The 26,908-nt window shown below is 40.3% G+C and overlaps 1 protein-coding gene across 4 annotated transcripts; it reads right to left on the bottom strand.

The window, feature by feature from the left end:
* Positions 1-26,767, bottom strand: TFAP2B (transcription factor AP-2 beta). Of its 4 annotated transcripts, none has more exons than XM_074947444.1 (8): positions 26,569-26,767; positions 23,223-23,249; positions 21,723-22,181; positions 16,738-16,798; positions 8,829-9,048; positions 6,089-6,207; positions 3,163-3,304; positions 1-423 (listed from the first exon to the last, which is right to left on the bottom strand). In XM_074947444.1, the coding sequence occupies exons 1-8, from the start codon at positions 26,647-26,649 to the stop codon at positions 123-125; spliced, it is 1,410 nt and encodes a 469-aa protein (XP_074803545.1). In that variant the 5' UTR covers positions 26,650-26,767; the 3' UTR covers positions 1-122. The 4 variants fall into 4 exon arrangements, with proteins under 4 accessions (XP_074803545.1, XP_074803547.1, XP_074803546.1 ...); XM_074947446.1 differs by lacking the exon at positions 26,569-26,767 and adding an exon at positions 23,761-23,784; XM_074947445.1 differs by lacking the exon at positions 23,223-23,249 and having other exon boundaries at positions 26,569-26,763.
* Between the last annotated feature and the right edge of the window lie 141 nt (positions 26,768-26,908).

A 26,908-nucleotide genomic window follows, 5' to 3' on the forward strand; every position in this document is an offset into this window, starting at 1 on the left:
CCTACCTAATATAATTCTTCCAACTCCCAATCCAATATTTTTAAAGCTAAAATTAAAACTGTTTTGTTTGTTTTAAAAGATTCTCTCTCTCTTTTATTTATTTATTTATTTTTCTCCTTTTTTCATTTTCTGTGTTTCTCTTCCTTGTCTCCAGTTTTACTACCTGGTCCTTCCCCAGATGTGTGCCTGTTAGCAGTGTTGTTGTTCAAGAACATCTTGTCCATGCCTTTGAGAGCTTCAGTCAGGTAGTTTTGGAGGGCTGTGAGGGCAGCACAGATAGCTGGGGCCCCAAAGCCATGGGTGATGAGGCTGAAGTGAGTCAAGCAGCTCTGAATGCCTGGTTCCAAAATAGGGCTGGGCCTGCTGTTGCCAATGGGCGTCCTGTCCTGGGCCAAGAGATCTGTGAATTCTTTACAAAGTTGCCTGCAAGGGTAGCGAAGAGAAGGAAAGAGAGAGAGAGCCCAGAGTAGTCAGAGTCACTTCACTTCACTTTGATTAACACTTTGTACACAGCCTGAGACTTCCAAGGTGTCTGACATGCATTAAGACAGGCAGCTGCCCCTCTCATCCCACCTTCCCCCAACCACACACATGCTAGGAAAATGTACTATAGTCATTTTACACATAAATGAACTAGAGTGCAAGGAGGCTGAGGACCTGGCCCAAAGCCTACTGAAGTCAATGAAAGACTCAAACAAAGGCACCACAGACAATCGGTAGTGAAGTTGGATACAGAACTCAAACCTGATAGATAGATAGAAAGAAAACTGGTATCTATCTATCTATCTGGAGCTTGATCCTGGTATTAATTATTAATTATTATTATTATTATTATTATTTTCTCAGAGATGAATACTACCTGGCCTTCATGTGAATGCAAGACCACCAATAGCCTGTAAATGACTCATTGGGATGACTGCTAAGCAGGATTGCTGAATGCCAAATGTAGTCAGGTCTTTCTCTTCCCATGAATCCTGAATGAACTCTTCCCATGGGCTGGGGGAGTGTTCAATGATGTAAGCCAAGAGTTGCAAAAGTGACTAGAGAGTTTGCGTGCCTCTGTTTTCTGAGAGTCCCGAACACTCACCTTCTGGACACCAGGCCCCTTTAGGGTGTCTCAAGTCGATCACCCCCAACTTGAGACACCCCCCCCAAATCACTTTTGAAAATCTTGGCCCGTCACGTCCACACATTCTGTCATAGTCTCTAGTCTAGATGCTTCCAGGCCGTCTTGCACACGGGCAGCATTGTACAGATTCTGTGCCGGGTAGGGGTATTTCATATAATACCGGGGCGGGGGGGGGGGAATCCCCATGACCATCTGACTCCGATTCGTTCCTTTTAAAATCAGGTCTCACTACATCCGCTGCCACTCCTGGAATCTGCCTCGCTATTTTCAGAGCGCCCGCTTGGCGTTTGTTTGTACAAGCTGCGGAGCCCCCGCCCCGCGCGCTCCAAGAGCAAAAAGGGAAAGCGAGCCCCCAGGTACAGTTTTGCTGGGGCAGCAAAAGGTAGGTGAAGACCTAAGCGACAGCCTTTGCCCAGGGCGATAAATAGATACCGGTAACGGGTTGCTGCTCTGCTCTTGCCCGGCCGAATAGAACAAAAAACACCTTTTGGGGGGCAGCGCTTCAAAAACGGGGGGGGGGCGGGTTTGACGTTTGGTGCTTGTTTATCTTCATAACAGCTCGTTTGCCACCTCGGAGGATGAAAATTGAATCCTTCCCTTTTCATTGGGTGGCTTCCTATGGCTAAACCTCCCTTCGCCCCACCCACGAGGCCCCCAATTAAACAGGTGCATCATCCCAGGCGAAATAGAAACCCAGAGGGGAAATGATAATCGCTCCCCCCCCCCAAATAATAGCAACACTGAGGTAGGAGAGAAGAGTTCGTCTGTGATCCTCTGAAATTCCCGATGGGTTAAAGAGTTCAGAGAGTGGGGAAAGATAAAAGTCTTATCTACTAGGAAAGTGCAAAAGAGGAAACTTTGAGTTTGCAGAGCAAACGGTAATGAGTCAAACCCTTTAAAGCTTCAAAGAGCAAGGCAGGGTCTGCGAGCAGTTAAAGTTCTGGGACAGTAATATCTTTTGACCCTGCGGAAAAGGGCAATCAAATTCCAATCACGTCTAAAAAAAACATCTGGACAAATTTGAGTAAACGATTTTCCACCCCTCCATATATTTCTTTAAATTGCGCTGTCAACGAAGCAAGCGACGTCCTAGAGCACTAAATAGTTTGGGTCTCGCCTGCGAGAGAGTTAACACAGGGGCCACACCCAGAGCTCACCACCGAAGACCTGAGCTGGCCTTGAAACACCAAACCATATAGCGCTAGAGCCAACGACAGGAGTAAATCAAGCGAACTAGAAAAGCTCCTGCAAAAGATCCAGAGACCTAGATCTAGTGGCAGATTTACAAGGTCCCCCCCTGCAGCTGCACATTTCTCAAGTCTACAGGTGATGAACGGTGCACATTTTGGGGAGGGGAGATTGCAAATTATTTGGTCGGGGTATTTGATGGATAAGGCTGCTCGCTCTTGAAGTCAAGGTGAGTTTTTCCTTGGACTTCAGTGGGAGTGGAGGCAAGGCCCAGCCACTCCTACACACAGAGAGAGGCATGAAATACACAAAGAGAGAAAGAGAGGAACGCACACCCAAAAACAAACAAGAGGAAAGAGAGGGAGCTGCAAACTCATACACAAGGAAAGAAAGAAACGCGGAGGCTCCAAACAGGTGGAGGAGGAGCAAGAGGGGAGGGGAAGAGAAAGATACACAAACCTGGGGACACGTGCACGCTCACACCGACAGAAAGAGTCGAGCCACCGTGCGTGTTTCCTGCGCACGCAGCTCCAAAGCCGCGGTCACAGCACCAACGATAGGCGCAGACAGACACGTAGCGCTACAGGTCCCTACAATCAGACCCAGGGCCAGGAACACCCACAGAGCACAGCCTCTTCCCCCCCCCCCCCCCCCACACACACACCTACCACACAGTGACCGAGGACAGCGAGGGAGAAGAGCTCGAGAGAGGGCGATCAGAGCAAAGCCTGTCGGAGGAAGCTCTGCGGGGAGCTCCGGCGAGCAGGGGCCGCGCGGAGGAGAGTGAATGTCGAAGCCCTGAAAGCAAAGCGGGCTGGGGGCGGGGGCGGGGCGCTCCTACTCACTTGGTAGCCAGCAGCATGTTCTTCCTGGAGTGGAGGTCGCTGGGGTCCGTGTGCTGTCTGTTCAGGTACTCGGAAACGGCTTTGGCTGGAAACTCCGTTTCGCAGATGTATCCAAAATCCCGAGCTAAGTGAACTGCTTCCCCTGCAGAGAGACGGACCGCCTTTGATCATCCCAGGCCAGCATGGAGGGCGAGTGAGGAGGCTGACCAGGAAGTGGTTCAACGGAGCCCGCTGGAATAACCTGAAACACGTTATTGCTGGAGGTGCTGGGCACACTTTGAAAAGATCAGCTCAATTTGGCATTGGAGAGGCGCAACCCCAACTGAATTCAATGACCAAGACCGTCCCATGGGCCCATTATCCTTGGGTCAGTCTCTTTCAGCAGAGCACATCCCTCGTTTTTGGTTGAAGGAGTCTTCGCATGGCATATATTGTCTTAGATCTATTGACTTCAGTTGAGTGTGGCGATTTACCCTGGTGGCGGTTCTAGCCCCACGCGCAGAGAAAAAGTGTGTTATCCATACATAGATCAACTCGACTTGCAAGGGTGTGAAAACAAAAGAGACGTCCCGATAGGTAAATGGACCCGGACTTTAAATGTGCAGAATAGGTTTGTATTTTCATATATCAGAAAAGTGGCCCAAAAGCTCTACCACAGAATATCATGTCGTGTGTGTGTGTGTGTGTGTGTGTGTGTGTGTGTGTGTGTGTGTGTGTGTTGCACACCTACACATTATTATAGCCACATCTGGAAAACAAAGCAGCCAAGTGCATTGTATCCAATGGAAAGTGCAGTTTTGCATAGATCTGATCACCATGCAACAGAAGCTACCCATTCTACCCGCACCCTACCCAAAAAAAAAAAAAAAAAAAAAAAAATCCCAATGAACGGGGACCTTTCATATGAAAAATAATAATTATTCTAACTATAATTCTAATTGGCATTTCCTCTGCCTGCCTGGTTTCAGGTTTCTACCCTCCAGAGGTTCATGTCATCAAACTCCTACTGATGTACTTTCTACCACAAGAAGAAGACACAGTAGCTGGGGGGGGGGGGGGGAAGAGAACAGACTCTAGGGGGATCCCATCAGATTACAGCTCAACCCCTCTAGAATAAAGCATTAAAACTCTTTAAAGCACCGCCTGCAGGACCATGAGGAAGATTTCTAACACGCAAACCAGCTATGTCTAATAATTCTAGTACCACATTATTTTTAACGATCAGGACTTACTTTAAAACGTCATGTAAAAAAAACAAAACAAAAACACAACCCTTCTCAATAAACACCAAAAAGATCAATCACACTGCTCGCCAAATGCAAGAATTTCAACTGACAGTTATTCCCCCCCCCCGCCCCCGCCCGCGCACACACACACTAAATTATGTGCAGAGACACTATCCTCACTGCTTTTTGTTAATCCTGGCCGGAGGTGAGTGAAACATTTATGCTATAGGCAACACAATTTAACAAGAAAAAAAATCCTATTGTCAGAAAACAAGATAAATCTAGAGCAGGTGCAAGCTCCTATATGAGAAGGGAAATCTTTTAAGGTAAATTGTTGATTTTTTAGTAAATCAGAGGTCAGTAACATAATATATAATGATATAAACATTGTATAGTTTTATATTATATTTATAATGTATGTGGAGTTCTATAGAGAGAGAGAGAACTCCACATACCTTTGTGCTATTTGTCAACTTTTAAGATGTTCTGGTTTTGGTATTCGTGTGAATGTATAGTTTTACACACACACTGCATAGATATAGGTATGGGGTGTGCTTGGGTGTGTGTTTGAAACTACCCATTAATTAATACATATGAATATGCATATCAGACTATGAATGTATTTTCTTACACTGTAAATGTTTATATATAGTGTCTAACTATGCATTCATAGTTAGATAGGCATTTTCATGTAATGTAGTATGATTTATTAATATATATATCACACTATATCGTCAAAATGGAAACAATACTTATAACTAGAACGAATAATGTCTTGATTTTGATTTCACGTATGAGTGTGTAATTATGTATTGCATTTATAATTAAATCAGAAGATTGTAAGTTAATATATAGTACAAGTCTATCTGCACATGCATATGAGATAAGGCATAGTGTGTTATTGTACACATTGAATGTTAATCGCCTCTTTGTGTATGTATATTATAAATACATATAATTCATAGTTATAGCCACATAATTGTTAGTTATAATTTCTGAAGAACCAATTTGCCCCAGAATAAATATAGTATTTCCTAAAAAACAAACGAGAGTCTGTGGATTCCACATTTCACGTCAAGTACGGGATAGCGTTTGTTCATTTAAGAGGAGGTATAACTTAAGTATTTCTCCCCCCCCCCTTTTGTTTCTTTCTTTAACCCCCCCCCCCCCCCCTTAAAGAAAGGGCTCGTTTGTTTCTTTGTTAAACTTTCACCCTCAGGTAAACTGTACTTATAACTGTTAATTTGTAATAACTTCTTTCCTTTGCTGAAATAAAAAAAAAGTTCATTATTTTCTTTGAATGGCCGTATTGTAATGTGCATCTGTCATAATTAAGGTTGGAAGTAATGAATTAGCTAAAGTCCTGGATCCAGCACAGACTAGACCATTATTCAGGGTAGGGAATGGGAATACTTGGATAACGGCAGAGAAAGTTCGATTCTGCAGATCTCACTGAGGCAAACCTGAATTCAAGACACCCATTGGAGTTAATGGGAGTTTGATCAGTGACTTCAGCGTGACTTAAATGGGGTCCTTAAAGTCTTAATTTCACCCAGTATTATGCATGCTAAACAGATCTTAATGCCACCGCTGCAACGATTTCCACTTAATCCATGAAACTTTGCAAAATGTCAAACTCCCAAACCGAAAAGAGTTCGGAGCAACAATAGCGTGAAGAGAGCGTGCAATTCACCGCTTACCTTCCACCAGGGAGGTGAGTAAAGTGACATTTGCGGCCTTACGCCTGCCGGCTGGTAAATTCAAACCGATTTTTTCTAGCCTCTCTCTCAACGATCTCCCCCCATTTTTCGATTTGGCTCTGGAATTGCAAAGAAATTAACATTCTGATTAACCTCGGAGTGTCCCTGAAACAAACTTTTAGACTGTGCAATCTAAAGACCACTGGAGCTTGAAGGGGTTTTAACTTGAGGTTAGCATATTATGTGCGTGCTTGCTGGTACAGTTTGCTGAGGTTTGCTTAATTTGACTAGGTTCCCCCTCCCGCTTTAGCTTATAGAAAACAAATTAACAGAATGAAATAAATTCTGTATAAGCTGCTGTTACGGAAGAAACCAAATTGGTTCCTACAGCATAAGACGAAGGCGTATTAGGATAAGATTGTATATCTAGGTGGAAAGACAGGAGTATTGGATGAACTGATAGGGCGTACGTAGAGGAAGCATGGAAGACATACGGGAAATCGATAAGAACACTTAAGGAAGAATTCCATAGATATTATACAGGAAATGTTGAACTATTATATATGGAACATGAATAATTAGTGATAAGAGTACCTAATTGGGATATATATAGCAGATTATTGATAGGGACATTAAAAGGAAGGCTGTAATATACATGGGAAATGCAGAGTTATTGTTAAGGCCAGGTATAGTTTTGTACAGATGGTTTTAAATCCGGGGGTGAAATACTGGCTCCATTGAAGTCAATGGCAGTTTTCCCATTGACCTCAGCACGCCAGGATTTCACCCCAGATCTTTTATCGCTAACAGCTTTTTTAACTGTATACAAGGAATATGAAAGGAAGTCAAATCCTGTTGAGAATGTCTCTCTACCTAGATTCTGGTATCTCAGTATTTTGTGCCAAAGTAGATAGGAACCAATGGCAAGGTTGCAAGAGAGCAGCCATCTACATTTCACATGGTCTGAAATATAGATATTTAACCAAAAACTTCTCTAAAATGTAGACTCAAGATACAAAGTGAAGTCAGCATAGACCACTGTTTGGGTCCTGGGTCTTCTCCAGAAATCAATGAGGCTCAATAATGGAGTATGTGTTTAACCTTGCTAGTTATATTTTCTATTTGAAATCTCTCTTGCAGATGATCTCTTTGCTCCACTTTCTATTACAATGCACAGGCAGATTCTCATCTGTAAGTAAAAAAATCTGGCTTCTTCTTTCCTAACAGTATGTCCACATATGACACTCTGAGAGAAGGACTTGGGCAGAAAATTACCACAGAGGAATGGGATTTGCTGTGGGAAGGAGGACCAGCAACCTCAGTATCTATTACAATAAAAGAAATGTTCTTTAAGGTACTGTTTCAGTGCTACCTCACACCAGTCAGGTAAATTTTAATACACACACACACACACACACACATATATGTGTATTAACATTAATCTGACTGGTGTGAGGTAGCACTGAAACAGTACCTTAAAGAACATATCTATCTATATCTATATCTATCTAGTGTGTATATGTATGTAAAATGGGGATAAATATTGGAGAAATTGTGGTTAAAGTGGAGATTTTATGCATATATGGTGGACATGTCCAGTCATTAGAAAGTATCGGGATAAAACCTGTAACTAAATATCACAAATTGTTGGATATTTATCACCAAATAATCCTTTGGTAGTCCTTCAAGGGCTGCCCAGTGGAAATAGTCACACACAAAAGTAAATGAAGAATTAATAATCTCTCATCTGCTGGTAGATGCTGGACTATTGGTAGCTTCTCTTTAGAAAAAGAAAAATAGTCCAACCTTAGAGGAATGGTTCAAAAACTATGGGAGGCTGTTGTTATGGAAAAATTAACACACCAATTATGTACCAGCAAATTAGATAGAGAACAAATAGATACTTAGATATTTGGTGGCCTTTTGGTCAATATCAGACAAAGTACATTCACCTGAAAAAAAAACCCATCACACATGGGTCCCTTTTTTAAAATATTAGCATTTAATAGACATGTCTGGTCCCTTAAGTATGTGGATACAAAGATGTCACTAAATCAATAAACTCACAAGAAAGGACATATTGTAGGCGTAATGATGCTCACTCTAATATAGTAACATCCTTTTAAATAGGAATATCTGATGACTATATTCTTGCATAACGTCTCTTTAAACAAAAGCTAGCTTTTGTAATGAACGCTTTGTTTCTGATATTTAACTGGCAAGGATTTGTAAACTTCTTAAAACTTCCTAACTTAAATAAATAAATAAATAAATAATAAAATAGTGTTTCTTTGTTTTAAATCTCTGCTTCTTTTACAGGCAAAAATCATAATAGCTGAGCTTTCTTATCTATACTCCTGTATTCATAGGGAAGACCTTTTATTTAAATAGAAGCCTTCCTCTAAAATGTATGTTTGGGTAGATGAATATATGTATTTGAGAGAGAGAGAGAGAGAGTTGGGAAGAAAGTGTATGTGTGAGAGAGAGAGAGAGATCCCTTATTGACCTTACTATGAGCTGCCTTCTCACAGTCTTGTACACTGTCATAACTTTATGCATTAATTTCCATGGTTTTATGTTGCTGCTTATTTTTGCCTTGCCTTGAGTTCTACACACACAACTACAAAAAATAAGAACAACACATATTTGCAAATGCCTTTACCATAGTATAGACCTTAGACAAAATCCTTAGTCTATGTATGTGTCTACGTAAATACCCACACTTGCTGCAAGCCCTTACCTTCTAAGTACTCCTCCTAGGAGGGATGCATTCAGACACTCTGGGGGCGAGAGGCGTCTTTGAACTTCTCCCACAGTTACTTTATACTTTGAAGTGGAACTGAGCAAGGACAAGCGGCCAGGTACTGAGCAAAACACCTCTCCCGTATTGACTGACATTCCACCCAGGAAGCCATCTTTATTCATCATCAGAGAAGTAACGGATTTTGGAGGAACTGGAACTGGGGAGAGAAAGAAGGGGTGAGTGGAGGTATAGAACATGACCACACATAAGAGTACAAACTGACCAGACTGGCTAGTCTGCCATCCATAGCATAGCTGAAGAAAAGTGAATTCATAGGCCCAGAATTTCCTAGTAGCTACACCAATAAGAGTCACCGTTGCCTTGAGTCTACAGGAAATTGACCTGGATGGGTGATAATGGATAGGTAGAGGTGCAGTGGAGTACAGCTGATGTATATTGGTTTGACAATTTAAAAAAAAAAAACTATGTATATTATAAATGTATTTTAAGTGTATTTCTCCCTAAATTATTTGTTTGTAAGCCCTGTGATGCAGGCGTTATATCTTCTTGTGTAATGGACAGCTCCTGGCACATTGCTGGATTACAAGAATATTAATACTCCTCTTCCTGACACTTCTACTAGTAACAATGATAACAAGTAGGAATACATCTAATGAAGTCAAAGGAGTTACTGGTTTAAATGAGAATCGGGACTACAGAATGTAGCAAGGAAAGGATTACTTTATTATTGTTTGGGGCTTTTATTAAGACAGGCTTTTGCAACATAATTAGCACAATTATTTTTCCCCTAAAAAGGTGCATTAGAAAATAGTCTCATATCAGATTGTTTAGCATGTTATGTAACAAACAGAAAAAAAAGTGGGACGATTCAGTTTCTAAATAAAACTGGCCTGATTACAGCAACATAAATACATCAGGGGATTTTTTTTAAAAAAAAGTTTGCCCCCTAACTAGTACCAGAAAAAGTAGTTAATTTCTTTGAGAAACAAATAAGATGGCTTTAGGGAAAACCGAAGGACTTATTCTAATTCTTATAACAAACACTTATTTTGCTAAACTAAAAATGAAAGCAGTCCCCTCCTGATACGAATTTTGTTTACCAAGCAACTTCAAGAGCTTGTTCATAATTGTGTGCAACTGTTATGATTTACAGCAGGTGCTCTACTCAATCAACCAATCGCTTTAATTTATAGACAGCGTCGCTGCATTTGCCCCGTTGTTTCATTTCTGCAAGTAATTGATAACAAACCGTACTTAAGGTATGTTTTATGCAGGAGTTAATAAGAGCTGACAGCTGCTACTGCTGCTTCCTTTTGGAATCACTGCAGCCTCATTTCCGCATAGAACCTGTGTTCCTAAACTCTAGCTTTGCTGGTGGTAGTCTAGGGGGCATATTTTACAGAGAAGACTAATTGATTACACACCCCTGTACAGCAGATTCTCCTTTGCAATATCGCATTGCCAGGCAATCAATTGCAAAACCAATTTTGCAAGTAATAGGTTCTCCTACACAAATACACCAGCTATTTAGGTACTTCTAATACGTGTCAGTTAAATCATAAAACCCTCTTTAGTTGCAACATGTCTGGAGAATCAACCCATTGGAGTTGGGGGGATATTTAAGTCGTCTGGGGCTGCTGAACAATAAGATAGGAGATCCTAATACCTTAACAAGTGCTAACACCTGGGCAACTACCAATTGTATGACCTCAATGTATGCAAGAGACAAAACAGGGTTTCGCTGTTTTTATGATAAATTATTTCCTACCGCCAGGCCAGGCTCCCACAATAAAAGCTCTATAACAGCGAAAACCCCAAACGCATGTAGATTTCATATATACATATTGCCTCAAATAGAGACTGTATATGGTCTCGGATGTAAACAAGTTATTTTGAGTGGCTTTACAAGGGGGGGGGGGCGGGATCAGAAACTGAAACGGATTCCCGTTTCGTATTATTCTGAGTAAGACAATGTATACACCTTCGAAAGGACGTTTCCAGCTTCTCAACTCTAGCCCGTCACATAACTTGAAATTGGCACAAAAACAACTGTAAAAGAGGGACAGAAGCCCGATGCGGTTTTTCCATTGCTATTAATAGGAATGTTGTCATCGACTCCACAGATCAGTCAGATCCTTTGGTTTTAGGATGCTTTAGGGGTATATGTTTTAAAAACAAAAAACCCGCTCCGCTCCCCTCCCCTTTGCGCTCCATTTTTCAGTAAGATGTTTTGCAGAGTCACTCAAGTGCCCCCATCAAGACAAAATCGAGTTCTTTTGAAAATAAATGAACATACACATGCTTTGAAATAACTAATCCTTTAAAGGACCTGAACTGAAATCATTTCACTTTACAATTTTCTCCACGCCAACAAACACACACAAAGGTTTTGCTACACCTTTCCAGTACCTATATTTAGTGACTAGTTTATCAGGTCACTGTCCAGTGAACTGAGAAATTAAACAAGAGACAACAGTCCTAAGAAAATTTGATCTTCGTCTAAACTCACAACAGAGACAGCTGAACACATGATATGTTTAAATATATCTCGCCCAATTTGCTTTGCCCTTTTTGGAGCATTTATTACATTAGTTAACCTTTGCAATATGGTTTTAACATGTTCCCTATATTTTTTTCGTGCAAATTTATTTTGATAAGCAAGTTAGTCCTCTTTCCTGCTATGTTTTGCAAACTTCTGCTACTGTTCTTTACAATAACTGTACAAAAGGGACTAGGTATACATCAAGATCACTTGAATATAACAATTCTAAACACATTTAGGGGTCTTACAAGCCTGTGAGAGCATATCTATTGCAATTTCATAGCTTCCGAGATATGTAGTCTAATCTATACTCTATCTTTTTAAAATTACCTACCACTCCTAAAAAAGTGAGTTTACCATGGAATGGATTAATTATCTATCTCTATCCTTACAACTATATTAGAACCATTACCAGAGATAATATAAGGTTGAGATTTTAGAGGCTATGCATTTATTTAAACAATTATCCACTTTATTCCCTGGCGTATTTTTACCTACGTCTATGTGTTTTCCAAATCTGCTTTTATGCGTCATAATAATTGTCCAGAGAAGGACACAACACATGCACACACAAGTTTCTGCCTACTTCTTGCATGTTTTGCTTTGTCCAATTGATGCTGATTTTCTTGTCACTTTCACAAAATAGTTTTCTCCCAAACTCTTTTGCGTGTGTCTCCTTTCCCATTGCCCCTCAAAACCTCCCCTGGCCTCCTCCATCTTTGAAAAAAAAAAAAGTGATTCTCCTGGTCCTTTAGGCCCCATTGTCATTTCCCCTTCCATTTCTCTTCAGCTTATCAATAAACCGAGAGAGCAACAGTAGCCGCTTGATTTGTTAGTAATTATGAGCATACTGTTCCTGCAAACGGAATCTCTAGATGAGTGAGAACGCTTTAAAACGACAGCAGGAAATGGTAAGGAAATGGAGCATGGCAAAACTCAGCGTGAAGCTTTCAGTTCTTTACATGTTTACTATTTTCTGTGCATACATTAAGGCTTAGTCTTTTTACATTTCTCTGTTGGGTTGCTCTACACAACTTGCGTGGCAATGCGAAAGCAGCATTTCACCCACACACCCGGATTAAATTAATAAATGGGGTGTAAGTATTCAACATCGTTCGAGCACCGTCATTTATATTGCAAGACAAAAACATGGTTTAAAGAAATATTGGTCTTTAATCATCTACACTGGGCAACAAATGCTAGTATAATATTAACATTTTGTCTACAGATCTCTAAGTATTAACTGGATTGGGAACTAGCCTTCGTTAGAAAGGTTTATGTCCATCATAACAGTCAATGGTTCGGTAGCGGGTGATTTGGTTTGGCGTTGTAGGTAAACTTAGAAACCCGATAATATATATACTACCCCCTTACACTGAGACTCGATCCTTGTTTTATAAACCAAGCAATCTATCTATCTATCTATCTATCGTGTATTCACGAGCCGATTGCAAGAGTTCGACTCCACCACCGCTCCTTGCATCTGAAGCTAGGAGCTAATTTCACAGTGAAATCTATTACCCCGAAACTGTTTCCCATTAAAGTAAACGCGATAATAAAAGACAGTTGGTGTTCCAGGAAAAGAACCAAAAATAAATAAATAAACCTAGGCAAATTCTGTACGTTACATTTCCACAGATTCAACAACTCGATCACCTAAAAAGCTGTAACCAGATATCCTGGTTTTTAGTTAATCATTTATTGCTGGCCACTTCAGGAAGCGGGGGGGGGGGGGGGGGGGGATCTTATCCTGTTTGAAGCGAGCTGTAGCTCACGAAAGCTTATGCTCAAATAAATTGGTTAGTCTCTAAGGTGCCACAAGTCCTCCTTTTCTTTTTATTGAGGGAGTCACTTTTTTAAAGGGTTAAAAGGCTCCTTTTGTGTGATTCTTGGGGGGGGGGGTGCTTAGAGCGACTTTGCACTATGTTAACATATTCAGTTTAAAATAGCGTTTGGTGCTTGTGTGTGTGTGTACACGCAGAACATTTATAGAAATAGTTTAAAGTAAACACATCAGGATACTTTTAAGGTCACCGACTATGCCCCCAAAGTCACAAACATTGAACTTTGGACTCAGGCCACGCGAGATTTTGAAAGAGGGCAACTTATTTTGTCATAGATTGTGCCAAACAAATTACAACTGAGCTGCTGACAAGGGGACCTGCCACGGCCTTCTTTACACACCGAAAACCTCCCCTTGATTTCAGCAGGAACCTGGGTGACAGGGAAAGTGAGGATAAACCCAAATAATACGTAGCGGATCACTCCTTAAAACTGAGATAAATCTAATATTAATACTCTTGATGATGATCATCATAGTCATTTATCTAGGCTTCCTCCCTTTCCTTTCTGCCACGCCAATCTTAATGGAACTAAGAGTTAAGAATGATTTTTTAATGTCTCGTTGGATTTTTAGACTGTTAATGTACCGCGTCCTTCTCATTATTACTTTATTGATTGCTCATTGACCAGACCCCTTCAAATCGTATTAGCCACCCTCTGCCAGTTTAGATTAGGAGAGTTTAAAAAGCACCTTTCATTATTTCGCCACCGCTACCATCACCCCCACAGTAGAGTAGGGCTTGGCAGCTTAATGCGCTCTCTAATGGGGCAGCTAAGAGACGAGGGGCCACGGTCCCTGCCTATTGCATTAATAGCTCAAAGGGGGCTAATACAGAAAATTAGCCTTAAACGAGCTCTGGAGATCTCCAAATGAAAGAGCCATTTATCACGCTGGCTACCTTCACTCCACTCGTTTGCTCTCTCTACTGGGAACAACTCATTTCCTCTTAACTAAATTACTTCAGAAATGTCAAGTAAGCCCAGATAGCAAACATAACAGGAGTGTGTGTGTGTAATCTATTGTGTGGGATCAACACGGATGATAAATTGAACAGTTCAAGACGATGATGATTATATTATTTTTACAAGGCTTTCTTCAAATTTTAGGCAAGCTTTCTGAAGCTGTAGGTAGATAGATAGATGACCATCGTTACCTCCAGGACACTCAAAGATCATAAAAATGTAGGCACTTATATCCGAGAGGATGGATGAGATATTTGTGTTAATAATTTAGTTCTATATCCTATCTGTGACACTTAATTTTTATGAGAACGTTTTAAACAGTAAAGTAACCTCTTTGGAAACAGGCAAATCCTTCAACCTTCCTCCTGTCCAGATTCCATTTGTCATCAAGTGTACTTTACTGGTAATAGTCAAGAAGAAAATCTATCTATCTATCACCTGCCAGCAAGAATGATCTGCGGGTCTTTGATAACTTATTCTTATTTCAAAGTACATTCTTATGGCTGCAAAGTGTTGGACCACAGCAAAACTCACACTGAACCCTTTCCATTTTGCACCTTCTATCAGTCTGATCCAATATCGTCAGCCACAGATATGGCCCCATGTGTGTCTCTTCCCCTCTACCAGTGTTCAAAGAAAAACTTAACTCCCAAAATTACACTAAAAGTTCAATAAAGCACAGCATTAATTCTAAGGGGGAAAAATAACACCCCTATGCCTTCTCTCCGAGAAAATGTCGGTATCTTTTTACTGATATGATTTTAAAAGTGTGTATTTATACTTTTAAATAGAGATGTTATCACTCTAAGTGTCTTCTGATATAGACTAAGGTTAAGCATACACCTGTGGGTTCAGATGTGTGCACACGTTCACATACACACTAGAATTATCAGCATCTTCTGATCTCTGTCACTCTCTCTCTCTATATAATATTATTTTTAGTATCATTAGATGTGCTTAACTGCTTGACACTGACTGCCTTTACAGCTACAATCACTGTGTATTGACACCAAATGTTCCTGCTACCCTTTTCATTTGAAAAAAAAACAACCAAAAACCTGTTTTGAGGAAGGGGTCACATACAATACATGACAGTGTTCTGCACAGAACAAAATACAAAATGTGCTTATGAGGCAACGAAAATACGAAGGCAGATCAACGTTGAAAAGAAGGCTCTCAGCCACAAATCAACCACCAATTAATCGAGAAGACCCAAGAGAAAACATTGCGTGTGAGCGAGCGAGAGAGAAAGAGACAGATAGATATAGCGAGCGCATACATTCGCAAACCGATACGTTACACACCTAAACCCACAGGCTGATAATCCATGTGAACTGAAAAGCTCAGAGCAGTTCTTTTTCTCAGAGCAAGACAATTCACTGTTTCCCACAAAACCCTACGTTCTTCCACCACCAGTCATAAATTATGTTGTCAAAAGAGCTTCAGGTTTTCATCCACCCGTCTCCAAAGTTATGATTGCTCGAATTTACATAATTACATTTTTAAAGGAAACAAACGATTGAAATACCCTCACCCTGCCTTGAATTCGTATTCCATCAACACTCTTACGTTCTTTTCTTAATATTCTAGAAACTCATCCCTATTAAAGTATCGGTTTCATGTGTATTAGATGAAGAATAAACCACTGAAGATAAGTGCTGTTGCTAGTAAACATAAGGGCCAGCATTGCTAAGCGTCAGCTCTAGTATTTAAAACTGAATCTAGAAATAGAAATTCCTTGGATAATTAAAGATAGCTCTCCCTAAATGTGCAGTGTGAGAGCTGTTTAATGTCTATCAGCACAACCCATACTAATAGCCCTGCATCTTCAAGTGACTGTCAGAGAAATGTAAAAAAAATTAAGCAGCTGCAACACGCCCAAAATGAGTTATTGTAATTACATTTAATTAGTTTAATTAGTTAATTATTTTGCTTACAGCTGTACGAGAGACTACAAACATTTGTTAATATCACATTCCCTTTACCAGTATGGGGTGATTCTGCAGTTATACTAAATCATGTATGCATATGCAGAATGATTTTTCAAATGGGCATGTTGGAGGGGAAGGTTGTATTTCCATAAGCATGTGTTTCTTCCCTCCCCCCCCCCCCAACACATTTGGCACGATTGGAAAACGCATAAAAGCCACACATGGAATCAGACAATTCTTAAGAGTCACACAGTGCAGATCAAGAACTACTAGAGGGGAAAAGTTAAGGTATATCTGTGAAAACTATTTTATAATATGGGGTGCCATGTTTACACCAATATCAAAATAGGAATTGTTGGCAAATTCAAAACTTGTTGGCTGGTTACTTATTTTAAATCAGTTGGCAACAATTAAAAGAAATATTTAAGATAAAATGTAATTATCTAACTCCTAGACAAGAAAATACTCGTTCCTTTTAGCTCCTCTGTCTATCTATCTCCCATGCGTGTTTGTTTTCCGGGTAAACTAATTGCCTCAAAGTAAAATCATATCAGGAAGACATTGCTACACAGTGTAAGTTTGTCAAGCTTGTTGGAATAATCCATACCTTTTTTAATGACAGACTGGTCCAATAAGTTCATACCGCTGTTATTGGCATCTTCAACTGACTGTGAATATAAAAACATCACTATTCAAATTGACTGGATATTAAAGAATGGCGTACATAAATCATGTCATTCCAAACTGGAGTTTCGGTTATTTCCATTTATATTAATTCACTGGGGGAAGAAAGGTTTATTAGTAGTATTGTTATTATTCCCCCAAATCGACATGGAAATGAAATTGTTCCAAATTATATGGTCTTATAATAAAAAAGAGGTGTGAAGCATATGGGGTGCAATAGTGTTTTTGTTATCTTATAAAACATAGATATTACATAGTCTTTTTTGCATTCAATAAAGCTTTATATTTCTTTCTTTGAAAATTTGGTAATTTGGTAACATCTTCAAGATCTAGTATCTAAATGAACACGATTAAGGACAACTTCTTTTTTTATTATTATTATGATTATGTTTTGACCCTGCTGCATCTTGATAACTTAAGGGCCATTTACTTTTTATATAGGAAGGTTTACATTATAGACTTGTAATTAAAGTTTGAGCAATTCAGAGTGGAGTGCAACACCCACATAGTATAGGGAACAAACAGATTAACAGCTCGCACGGTTTGGTTACAAGTTAGAAGTGTGTGTGTGTGTGTGTGTGTGTGTGTGTGTGTGGGCGCGCGCGCGCGAGAGAGAGAGCGAGAGAGCTGGGGGGAAGGGAATTACACAGAGCCAAAATATAAGAGCTATTAAATCGATTGCCTAGAAAAGTCACTCAATCTCTCTCCTCAACCTGTCTACCTTCACCCTGGTTAGAAGCACACCTGTTATTATGGCATTAACTTCTTTAGCAGGAAAACAAACAAAGATGGTTACACTGTAGCAGGGGCAAATGTTAGGTATTATTTCTGAATATAAATGGTCTGATACAGAATCCCTCCTCAATGAGCAACAATCATCGGAGAGAACAGAGGTGACTAAAGAACCATTTTTAATAGATTTCAATAAGTGGTTCAGTTTTGTGGTCAGTTCTAAACTGCGGGTGTAGATAGATAGATAGATAGATGATGGTTGTATAGATAGACAGACAGATAGATAGATAGATAGATGGCTTTGGGTTTGGTTTGGTTTTTTCCCCAAAGACACATTAAACACCTTTAAGTCATGGAATTCTCCTCTTATTCTAGCTTTATCTTTCCAAGTAGTGTCTTAGTTTATCATAATCAAGAGCTTATGTAAATATCTTTCTATTCTCAGGAGACCCCATCTAAGGTGGGATATGAGTTAGGAGAAAATTATATTTTCAACAGCACATCCAAAGTGTGATGGAACAATAAACAATATTTCCTTGGATTCCTTTCCCTCTTGATTCCAGCCTCCCAATTACCCCTCCCCCCCCCCCGGTTCCTTTTGTCTTTTTTTTTTTTTTTTTTTTTTTTTACTCCCCCTTAATCAATAGGCCACGTACCTACAGGGTATCACAGAAAATAATGGGTAAAATATCAAATACAATTAGAAGGTCCTTCCTTTTTTCTCTCTCTCCTTTAGCAGCTTCTACTGTCTTCAACGAGACAGAGGAAGATGGACAAATTGTGCAGCTTGATGGAGAGCATCATTTTGCAACACGATGCTATAAAAATGGAGGCAAATATTAAGCGCCATCTTTCTTTCCTTTTTTAACCTCACCTTATCTCGATATTGCATGGCTATGTCATACCTATATGTATGTGTATGCACGCCACTCGCTTCATCAGCAACGTGGGTTAGTTGTTGCAGTTAATGAGAAGACTCTTGTCTGATTTTCTATCTAATTACGCCCCCCTGCTGGGTTTTTGTACAGGATATTCGCGCAGCATGCTGGCAGTTAATAGTCACAGAGAGGATCGTAAAGATTTAATTAGGACTGCATGCGGAAACGTGGAAAAACAACTCAGACTTTTAATTACTAGACTTCTTTAGTTAAAAGTGATACCAGGGGTTACTTTATAAGAGACTCGGGTGTTTTGGTGCAACTTAACTTTCAGTCTCCCTAGCTTGCATACACAGGCGGGGATTGGGGCTGGGGGGGGGGGGGGAGTGGAGGAAGGGAAGGAGTAGAGGTTGTAATGGGGGAGGTGATGAGTTTCCAGCATAAATTTAGCAAATCTGGAGATGTATTTTTGCAAATAAACTTGATAGCACTGACCCGTTCTAAACATCATCTCCTTACCCAGCAGCTATAAAATAACTGAAGTACAACCCACAGAGTTTGTCATTTATTTTGCAAACTCTGGATGTATATGCGTGTGTCTGTCTGTCTGGGGGGTGGGGGGGTGGGGGAGGAGGGGAGTTGCATTTCTTTCCTGTAGCTTTGGCTATAACAATGAATGAGTTCCCATCAGGTACAAAAGGTGCAGATCCCCTAATCAGTGAGGAATAAGGATAAAACTGCAATGGCTATTTTAATTTATTTTTTCTACTACGGGAGGCATATTTGGTTTCAATGTGAAGATACTTTCTTTCTCTGTGCATATTTGTCGGTTGTAAATTGCAGATTGTAAACCTAATTCGTCGCAAAGGACAGCAGTGTGCTTACAATAACAGAACCCTATGTTACAACCACTTAATTATGTTCCTGGACAACGGATTGCACATGGCCTGGACTTGGGTTTATATCATATCCCCATTTTCTCTCTCTCTTCCCCCCCCCCTCTCTCTCCCTGCCAACCAAACACAAATTTATGAAATCTATTTAATCAGATGGTGTAAGGAAAAAAAAAACTTTACTCAAAAAGTAAAACTTTGTGAGTAAACCCCCCTGAATAATACTTTTTCCCCCCCATAAGGCATAGAAAGTAGGTGTATTTATCGGCTAAACAGGATTTTTTTTTACCTGTCCTAGAAAAAAAGTCCATATTAAGAATCACATATTAAGAAAACCGCCCACTTAACCTGGCTCGCAAACACAGATGGAAAATAATAGAAAATGCCTGTCAATAAATACAATCCCATCACCCCCTCTGTGCCTATTTATACTAACTTGCCGATGAGCACTTTCATCTTCATAAATTATCTCTTGGAATATTTTTGTTTTCAGTTTGAGATCCGACCTTTTAAAAATAAGTACCTGCCTCATTCTTCCAGTGCACTCTCCTGCATAAACATTATGCACAGAATTCCAGAGATAAACTCCTGCACGGAAATACCCTGTCTGCAACGCCCCTTTAGCTATTTGGATGAGTAATTCAGCTACAACACAAGCTAAACTCGCTCCTCCATACCGTAGGCTATGGATATATTATGTTGTTTAGAAAATGACCATGCGACATGCCCCTTATTTTTATTCAGTACTTTGCGCCTTATTGAATCAGCAGGGAAGTTTAATAGAAGGGTTCGTTTTGCTTTAAAAAATGCTTGAATTGGAATAACTGTATCCGTTCTCTATCTATCTATAACAGAAGCACAACGAGTGTACCAGCTAATTATGTCGTTTTCTTTTGGCGTTGTAAATGACAATGCACTCATATTTTCTACATCTTTTTGGTACTAGATATAGAGAGATAAGGGATCCTATTCTGTTGTCCTTACTCAGGCAACACCCCCATTGCCAGTTTTGCCTGAATAGGGAATGTAGGATGAGCCCCATAAAGCCTGTTCATATAGCTCAGGGAGTCCGCGTAGGTCTTACAAATACAGTTTTAAATCCGTGCAATCCGATGCTCCAATTGCCATCGAGTTCAGAGGGAGCAGTAAACAAATACCAAGGAAAGCCTTTTCCATGATCATCGCAAACCCTACCGCACAAGGGTACAGGGGCGTGCGCGTCTTTAAAGTGACACCCGAGCAAATCACATTTGCAATTCTCCCTTTCCACGGATTGTATTTTCAGCAGTCTTGCATTTTTAAAGCTGGGCAATAATAGGTCTTCTGTCTAATAAACCAATTACTCCTCATGCTTGTTTGGTACTTTTATGTTGAACTAGGTGGAAGCCCATTTATTTTAGTGAGGCATTTCATTTTAGTGAGTTCTTTATTCTCCTTTTTGCAGATCCCTCCCTTGCTATTTTTAAAAATGCGATCAAGACTTTTAAATATCCGCAACGGCAACAAAAAAGCAGGAAAAACAACAACACCAGCAACCATCAACCCTCGTGTAAAATGTGGGCCGAAAATCATGCATCCACCTACTGTGGGAGCTCTGCGCTAATAAGATCTGAACCGAGCCATTTTGAGTGAAATTGTTATGGGGCTTTTGTTTTAAGGAAATAGCCCGTGATGACTTTGGCTGGGGAGTGAGAGAGCTAGGAAATATTGTACCTCAAGGCCCATGAAACTCCATTGTTTCCTAAAGGATGGAACAGAACAATGATATATGATGTTGATATAGATAGATAGAAAGAGAATACACACACACACACACACTATTTAAAAACAGTACCCGGTGCAATCCTTTTATATATCCTTGATCCTATACACCGGGGGGAGGGGGGGGTTCGTTTTGTTTTTTCCTAACTGGTAGTAATTTTTTAAATTTGTTATTCTGAAAGATCTCACTGAAATCCCCAAACTGCAAAGAGCTGGTTGGGAGACCCATATTTCACATGGCTTAATATCTGAAATAAGAAAAGCTTCCATAAACTTTATCCCTTTTCAAAATGCCTAGATTATTCAGAAACGCCTTTCTTTCTTTCTTTCTTTCTTTCTTTCTTTCTTTCTTTCTTTCTTTCTTTCTTTCTTTCTTTCTTTCTTTTTCTTAGTTCATTATTGTAGCTTTCATCTTGTTAATGTAAATTGTGAGGTGTGAGAAAGAAAGAAAAAGAAAGAAAGACAGAAAGAAAGATTATTTTTAAGAAAAATATAAGTAGGGAACGACACAGAAAAGGCAGGGGGGAGGTCCTTCCGTTGTCTAATTGCTATGATTCATAATTGATCATTGTTGACTATGTGTCTCCCAGCTTCTAAGACTTCTTCAGGCTCCCTGGCAGTAGGAAGGAGCAGGAACGCCTTACCTGCACGTCCTCCATTCCTGGGTGTCCGATGCCATGCAGAGAAAGGCTGTCTCCCATGCCGGAATCCAGGCCATGGTGTGCCGAGTGAAGGAGAACATCTGGCCGCCTCACTGAGTGGTAGTCCCGCCTGGGGTCCAGTCCCGAGAGCTGAGGCAAGGCGGCCCGAGGCTGGGGCAGCAGAGAGCCGGTTTCTGATCCCACCTCTTGCCTCTGCCTTTGTCCCCAAGGGTGCTGCTGGGGTTGATGCAAGGGGTTTAGGGAGTAAGGGTCATTGACATGGGAGTACGGGTCCTGGCTTTGGTGGTAAGGAAGAGGCTGGTAGGGGGGTGGGAAGTAAGGCGGCTGGAAATCCGAGGACGGGGTGTGAGACAACGGCGGGGCGCTGGAATAGGGTCCCTGGGAGACAGAGCCCAGCTGGGACAATCTGGAGCTGTGGCTGGGGACTCCATCATGCCGGTCCTAAAAACAAAAATGGGAAAGGAATATATAAAAAAAAAAGGGGGAAAGAAAAAAAAGAGGAAATGAAAAACAAATCACTCACCGCAAGATAAAATAAAATATGCATTTAAATTGACCCCTTAAATCGAAATAGTCCAGCATTTCCCTGTCCTGATCATGTAAGTTTCCAAGAACAAGCGAGAAGGGGGAGGTGGGAGAGACATATACTAAAATGTCATAATTTAAAATGCCGGAGTGGCGCTCTCTGTGTATGTGCAGTTTGTGGGGCTTTGATCCACTCTCTGGCTGCCTAGCACCCCTCCAAACTACAGCGTGTAAAGTTTTCAAACATCTATTCACTCCCCTTCACCACTAAACGCTGGTTAAAAAAAAAAATCACCCACTCATTCTGCCTGGGAAGGTCAGAAGAAATGTTGTCAGAGTCGGAGGACAAGGAGAGGGTGAAAATAAATTTAAAATATGTCTTTATGTAAAGTCAGCCCTCTGGGATTTTTTAAAAAATAAATACATATATAAAAAACATTAAACATCCGTCCTGAACAAATCCAGCCACTGTGATTTCTGCAGCAACTTCGAATGTATTTTATCCCTTTCAAATAGTATTATACTCCAAAGGGTGGGGGGGGGGGGCGATGGGGACATTACAATAGTAATTAAAAGTCTTGCTGTGTGTATTGGGAGGGGGGGATGTGAAAGTCTTCAGAGAAAGTGTGGGAGAGGAGTTTTGTCCAACTCCATCCTAGCTGAGGCTGCAAGGCTAAAGTAAACAAGAAAACATCTAGTCCACAAAGTGGTGTCCAAATCCCCACCAGCGATGGCAAAAAAAAAAAAAGTTTTCCTCTTCCCCCCAGCTCAAACCAAGAACACACAATGCAAAAAGGAGAAGCAGCTGCAAGCCTCCTCCAATTATTGTGCTAAATTACCAAGCCAAAGGCGTTCAAGAGAGAGAGAGAGAGAGGGGGAGAGGGAGCGAGAGCGAGAGAGAGAGAGAGAAAGAGAGAGAGAACATGCAATTCTGGTACAACATGGATCCAAACTCACCATGGCGGAATAGGTGTGGACTAACATCTGGAAATAAAAAAAAGTCTTGTAACAGCTACAAATAAAAGAGTGGTGCTGATAATAATAATTGTAATAATAGGAGAAAAATATCAAGGAGCTCGGCAAAGGGACGTGTTGGACACAGGAGAACAGCTTGAGGTATTTCCAAGTCTAGCCATCAAAAATCATCATAAAAAAAAATTAGCCAGTGAGCCCCCCCCCCGCAAGAAAAAAAAAGAAAAAAAAAGAAAGAGAGAGATTGGAAACCTATGTAGACATCTATGATCCCCCCCTCCCCCTCTGGTTTTATTTATTTATTTTTTTATTTTTTTTTATTTCCCTTTGAGCTTCCAGATGCAATCCTCTTCAACCCAAGGCTAGGCTGAGACTGCTCCGATGCCCCTTCCTCCCTGTCCTCCCCTACGCCGCCTCATAATAATTGATATTCATGACTATTAATATTACACGACTACTTTAAAGGGAGAATGCAGGACCAAATGGAGCGTGAAGCTTGCAGCCAGCTCGAGAGCTCCCCTACCATTGTAAATGACGTTCATTCAGTGGAGAATTACTAGATGTAATCAGACGAGGGGGGCTGGCAGAAGCCGAGTTGGGGGAGAGAGGGAGAAGGTCCGGGTGGGGGGGGGGGAAGTTTAGCAAGGAAAAGACATAACTTCAATTAACTCAGGCGGAGGAAGAAGTGTAAACTAGACACTGCTGGTTTGGAGCAAGGAAGTGCTATGGAGCAATGCTAGAGGCTAAGAAAAAAAATCATATTTCCTTCTTTTACATTTAATTATGCATCCAGATAGGAGAATCTGATTGCCTTTGGTGCTTTTGTTCATATTATCTATATTTGTAAACTTATAACGGGGGAGGGGAGAGCCTTCCTGATCCTCTCTTCAAAAATAAATATAGAAACTATTCAGCCACTATAATGTGTTTGTTTAGAGCGGCAATTAAGGACTTTGGCTGAATGTTGTAGATCGCATTTATTTATAAAAGCAAAATATCTCAAACGTACAAACAAATCAGTGTTAAGTCGGGTTCCATTTAATTCTCCATGCTAATTTGCCCCCTAACTATGCCAAAAATGCGCCCAGTTTTCACCCAGATGTAAAATTTATGCAATGAATTTTAAAGGATACTAAATTTATAGTTTCTAGGCAAAGCCAGGGGCGATATAAAAACCCTTTTGATGTTTCAGGAACCCGTTCGACTGGCCCGCCTGCCATTTCTGTTAAAGTTCAACTTACGTTCCCTCCTAAAGAGACCCACACTTCCCAGAGCGAGTTCCTCTCCCACTTTTGTTTTAAGAACACATCAATTTAAGTAGAAAGGGGTTTTTTAGACCATACTATTAACTATAAATCAGAGAGACAGAGAGAGAGACAGAGAGAGATTTTTTAAAAAACCCTGGAAAGTTTCTATCTATCTATCTATCTATCTATCTATCTATCTATCTATCTATCTATCTACTACACGATTCCAAGGGAAAGTAGTAGGATGGATATTTTTTGTTAACTCTAGGCATTACAGAATCACTTCCCAAGCATCACAAACTCAGAGTATATCATGTTTCAAGACAAAACACAAACAAAATGCACCCCACTGCTAAATCCCCTGCATCCAAGATAAAATAAACCTACAAGTATGAATAAAATTTAAAGCAGGCAAAGAGCCTTAAAAGTGTCCTCTGGCAGAAAAGAAAAAAGAGTCCAGAGACATATCTACCTCTGGATGGCTGTTATTGTGAAGGGCAGATCATGGCTTTCCACTTGATCAGTATTTGCTTAAGGAAAAGCAGAAGTGGGATGGGGGGGCTGTTCGAAGGGGACAGAGCCGTGCCCGCGCCGATACTAATTCTGCATATGCTGGATTTTGCGAGCGTTCAGTTGATAATTAGCCTGACGGGAGCTTTTGAGAGTTGAGACATTCCTTCTAACGGGAAGACAGCTCCCCGCCAGGATCATAGGACTGCTTAGAGAGCGCACACGGAATCGTATTCACTACTGTTTTACTCTCAGGCATGAGGCACTTTGATAACCTTTGTACATTTTATCTCGATCACTTCATTTTATGAAACACTTCCTACAGATTAACACGTCCCTGCAAGTGATTTCTTTCTTTCTTTCTTTCTTTCTTTCTTTCTTTCTTTCTTTCTTTCTTTCTTTCTTTCTTTCTTTCTTTCTCCTTCAGATCTCTGGATTAAATATTAACTCACTTCCAGAATTAAGTCCTTAAAGGCTCTGACTTTTGACCAGCCGGCCCGTGACAGGGTATCCACTCCGTAGACTGCAGGGAACAGGGTTCCTTCTTTTGGACAAACACACTCCACACAGACTTTACTGCTAAAACAATCAATCGGCACCATATCCTGCCGTTTGGAACGAGTTCTGTTATCGCAACAAACTCCACTGTACTGAAATTGAAGGGGGACCCTTCTTAACATCTCCTTAGCAAAAGCGCTGCTCACATTTGCAAAGTAACCCCCCTCCCAAAATAAAAAATAATAATTAAAAAAAGCGAGAGGGACAATACAGACGGCTTTTCCCTACACGTCTTTTTCCTTTCTGCGAAAATGTAGTCCCTGTTTAACTTAAAAGAACCAAATGGACTGAGCATACTTAAAAAAAAAAAAATCCAGGTCACGAAGCAGTAGAAAATTAGCAAATGTTTTACATTTTTGCTTTTGAGCCTCAAAAATCAAAGCCTTCTGAATAATCCCTATAACTTTCACTGTTCTCTGACTGTATCTATGTAGCTACCTCTGACTATGTATGTGTCTATGTGTGTATAGACACTGATGTATGTATATATTTCAGTGTATTTATAAAAAAACACACAGATGCATCTTATAAGGAAGGCACAACAAGAAAAACAACAACCTCAGGTTGCTCTAAGATTGGGGCTGAAAATAGGGGAAAAAAAACCAAACCAAAACCCACAAATGTACCAAAGCATAGGATTACAAGATTGTGTTTCCTTTCTTAAGCTTTTTTTCTTGACATTTGTCCGCGTTTAATGGAATTATGTTTAATTGGAGATCTAAAAATCAAACTTTTGCCTTTAAGTTGCCTTATCCCAACCCCCAGATCGTTTCGCTGATGTTTTAAATCTCACCAAACAGCTTTTTAAAAAAAAGCTGAATAGAAAAAAAAGCAAATAAAGAAGCATATGAACATTTATTCTGGGTTTCCTGAATGTGCATGTGTGTTATCTATATAGCTCTCCATATGTATGTACCTATCTATAGATGTATTGTATAAACGTACATATAAACATGTAGATGTATATTTATATACTGCAAACATATCTCTCACACACATGCATATTATATACTCACCTCATAGATATCTTCATACTTGACATTTTCAACCAGTTTCCAGAGCATGATGGCAGGCTGTTCTCTAGGAGGTGAGTGCATTCATGTGAAGAGCAGATGTCTGGATTCTCAGTACTTCTCTGTCTGTAATGATCCATCTATAATTGGAAATGGGGGACAGACAGCAAATCCGACGTTCCTCTTCCATCGCAACTTATATCTGTTGTCTGAAACAATAGGCTGCAGAAGTAAACCTCAATCGGATAGTAAAAACATTATTGGTTATATATATGCACACACAGACATCACATATATATATATATATATATATATATATATATATATATATATATATATATAA

The sequence above is a fragment of the Natator depressus genome, chromosome 3, assembly GCF_965152275.1.
Source record: "Natator depressus isolate rNatDep1 chromosome 3, rNatDep2.hap1, whole genome shotgun sequence".
Classification (NCBI taxonomy): domain Eukaryota; kingdom Metazoa; phylum Chordata; order Testudines; family Cheloniidae; genus Natator; species Natator depressus.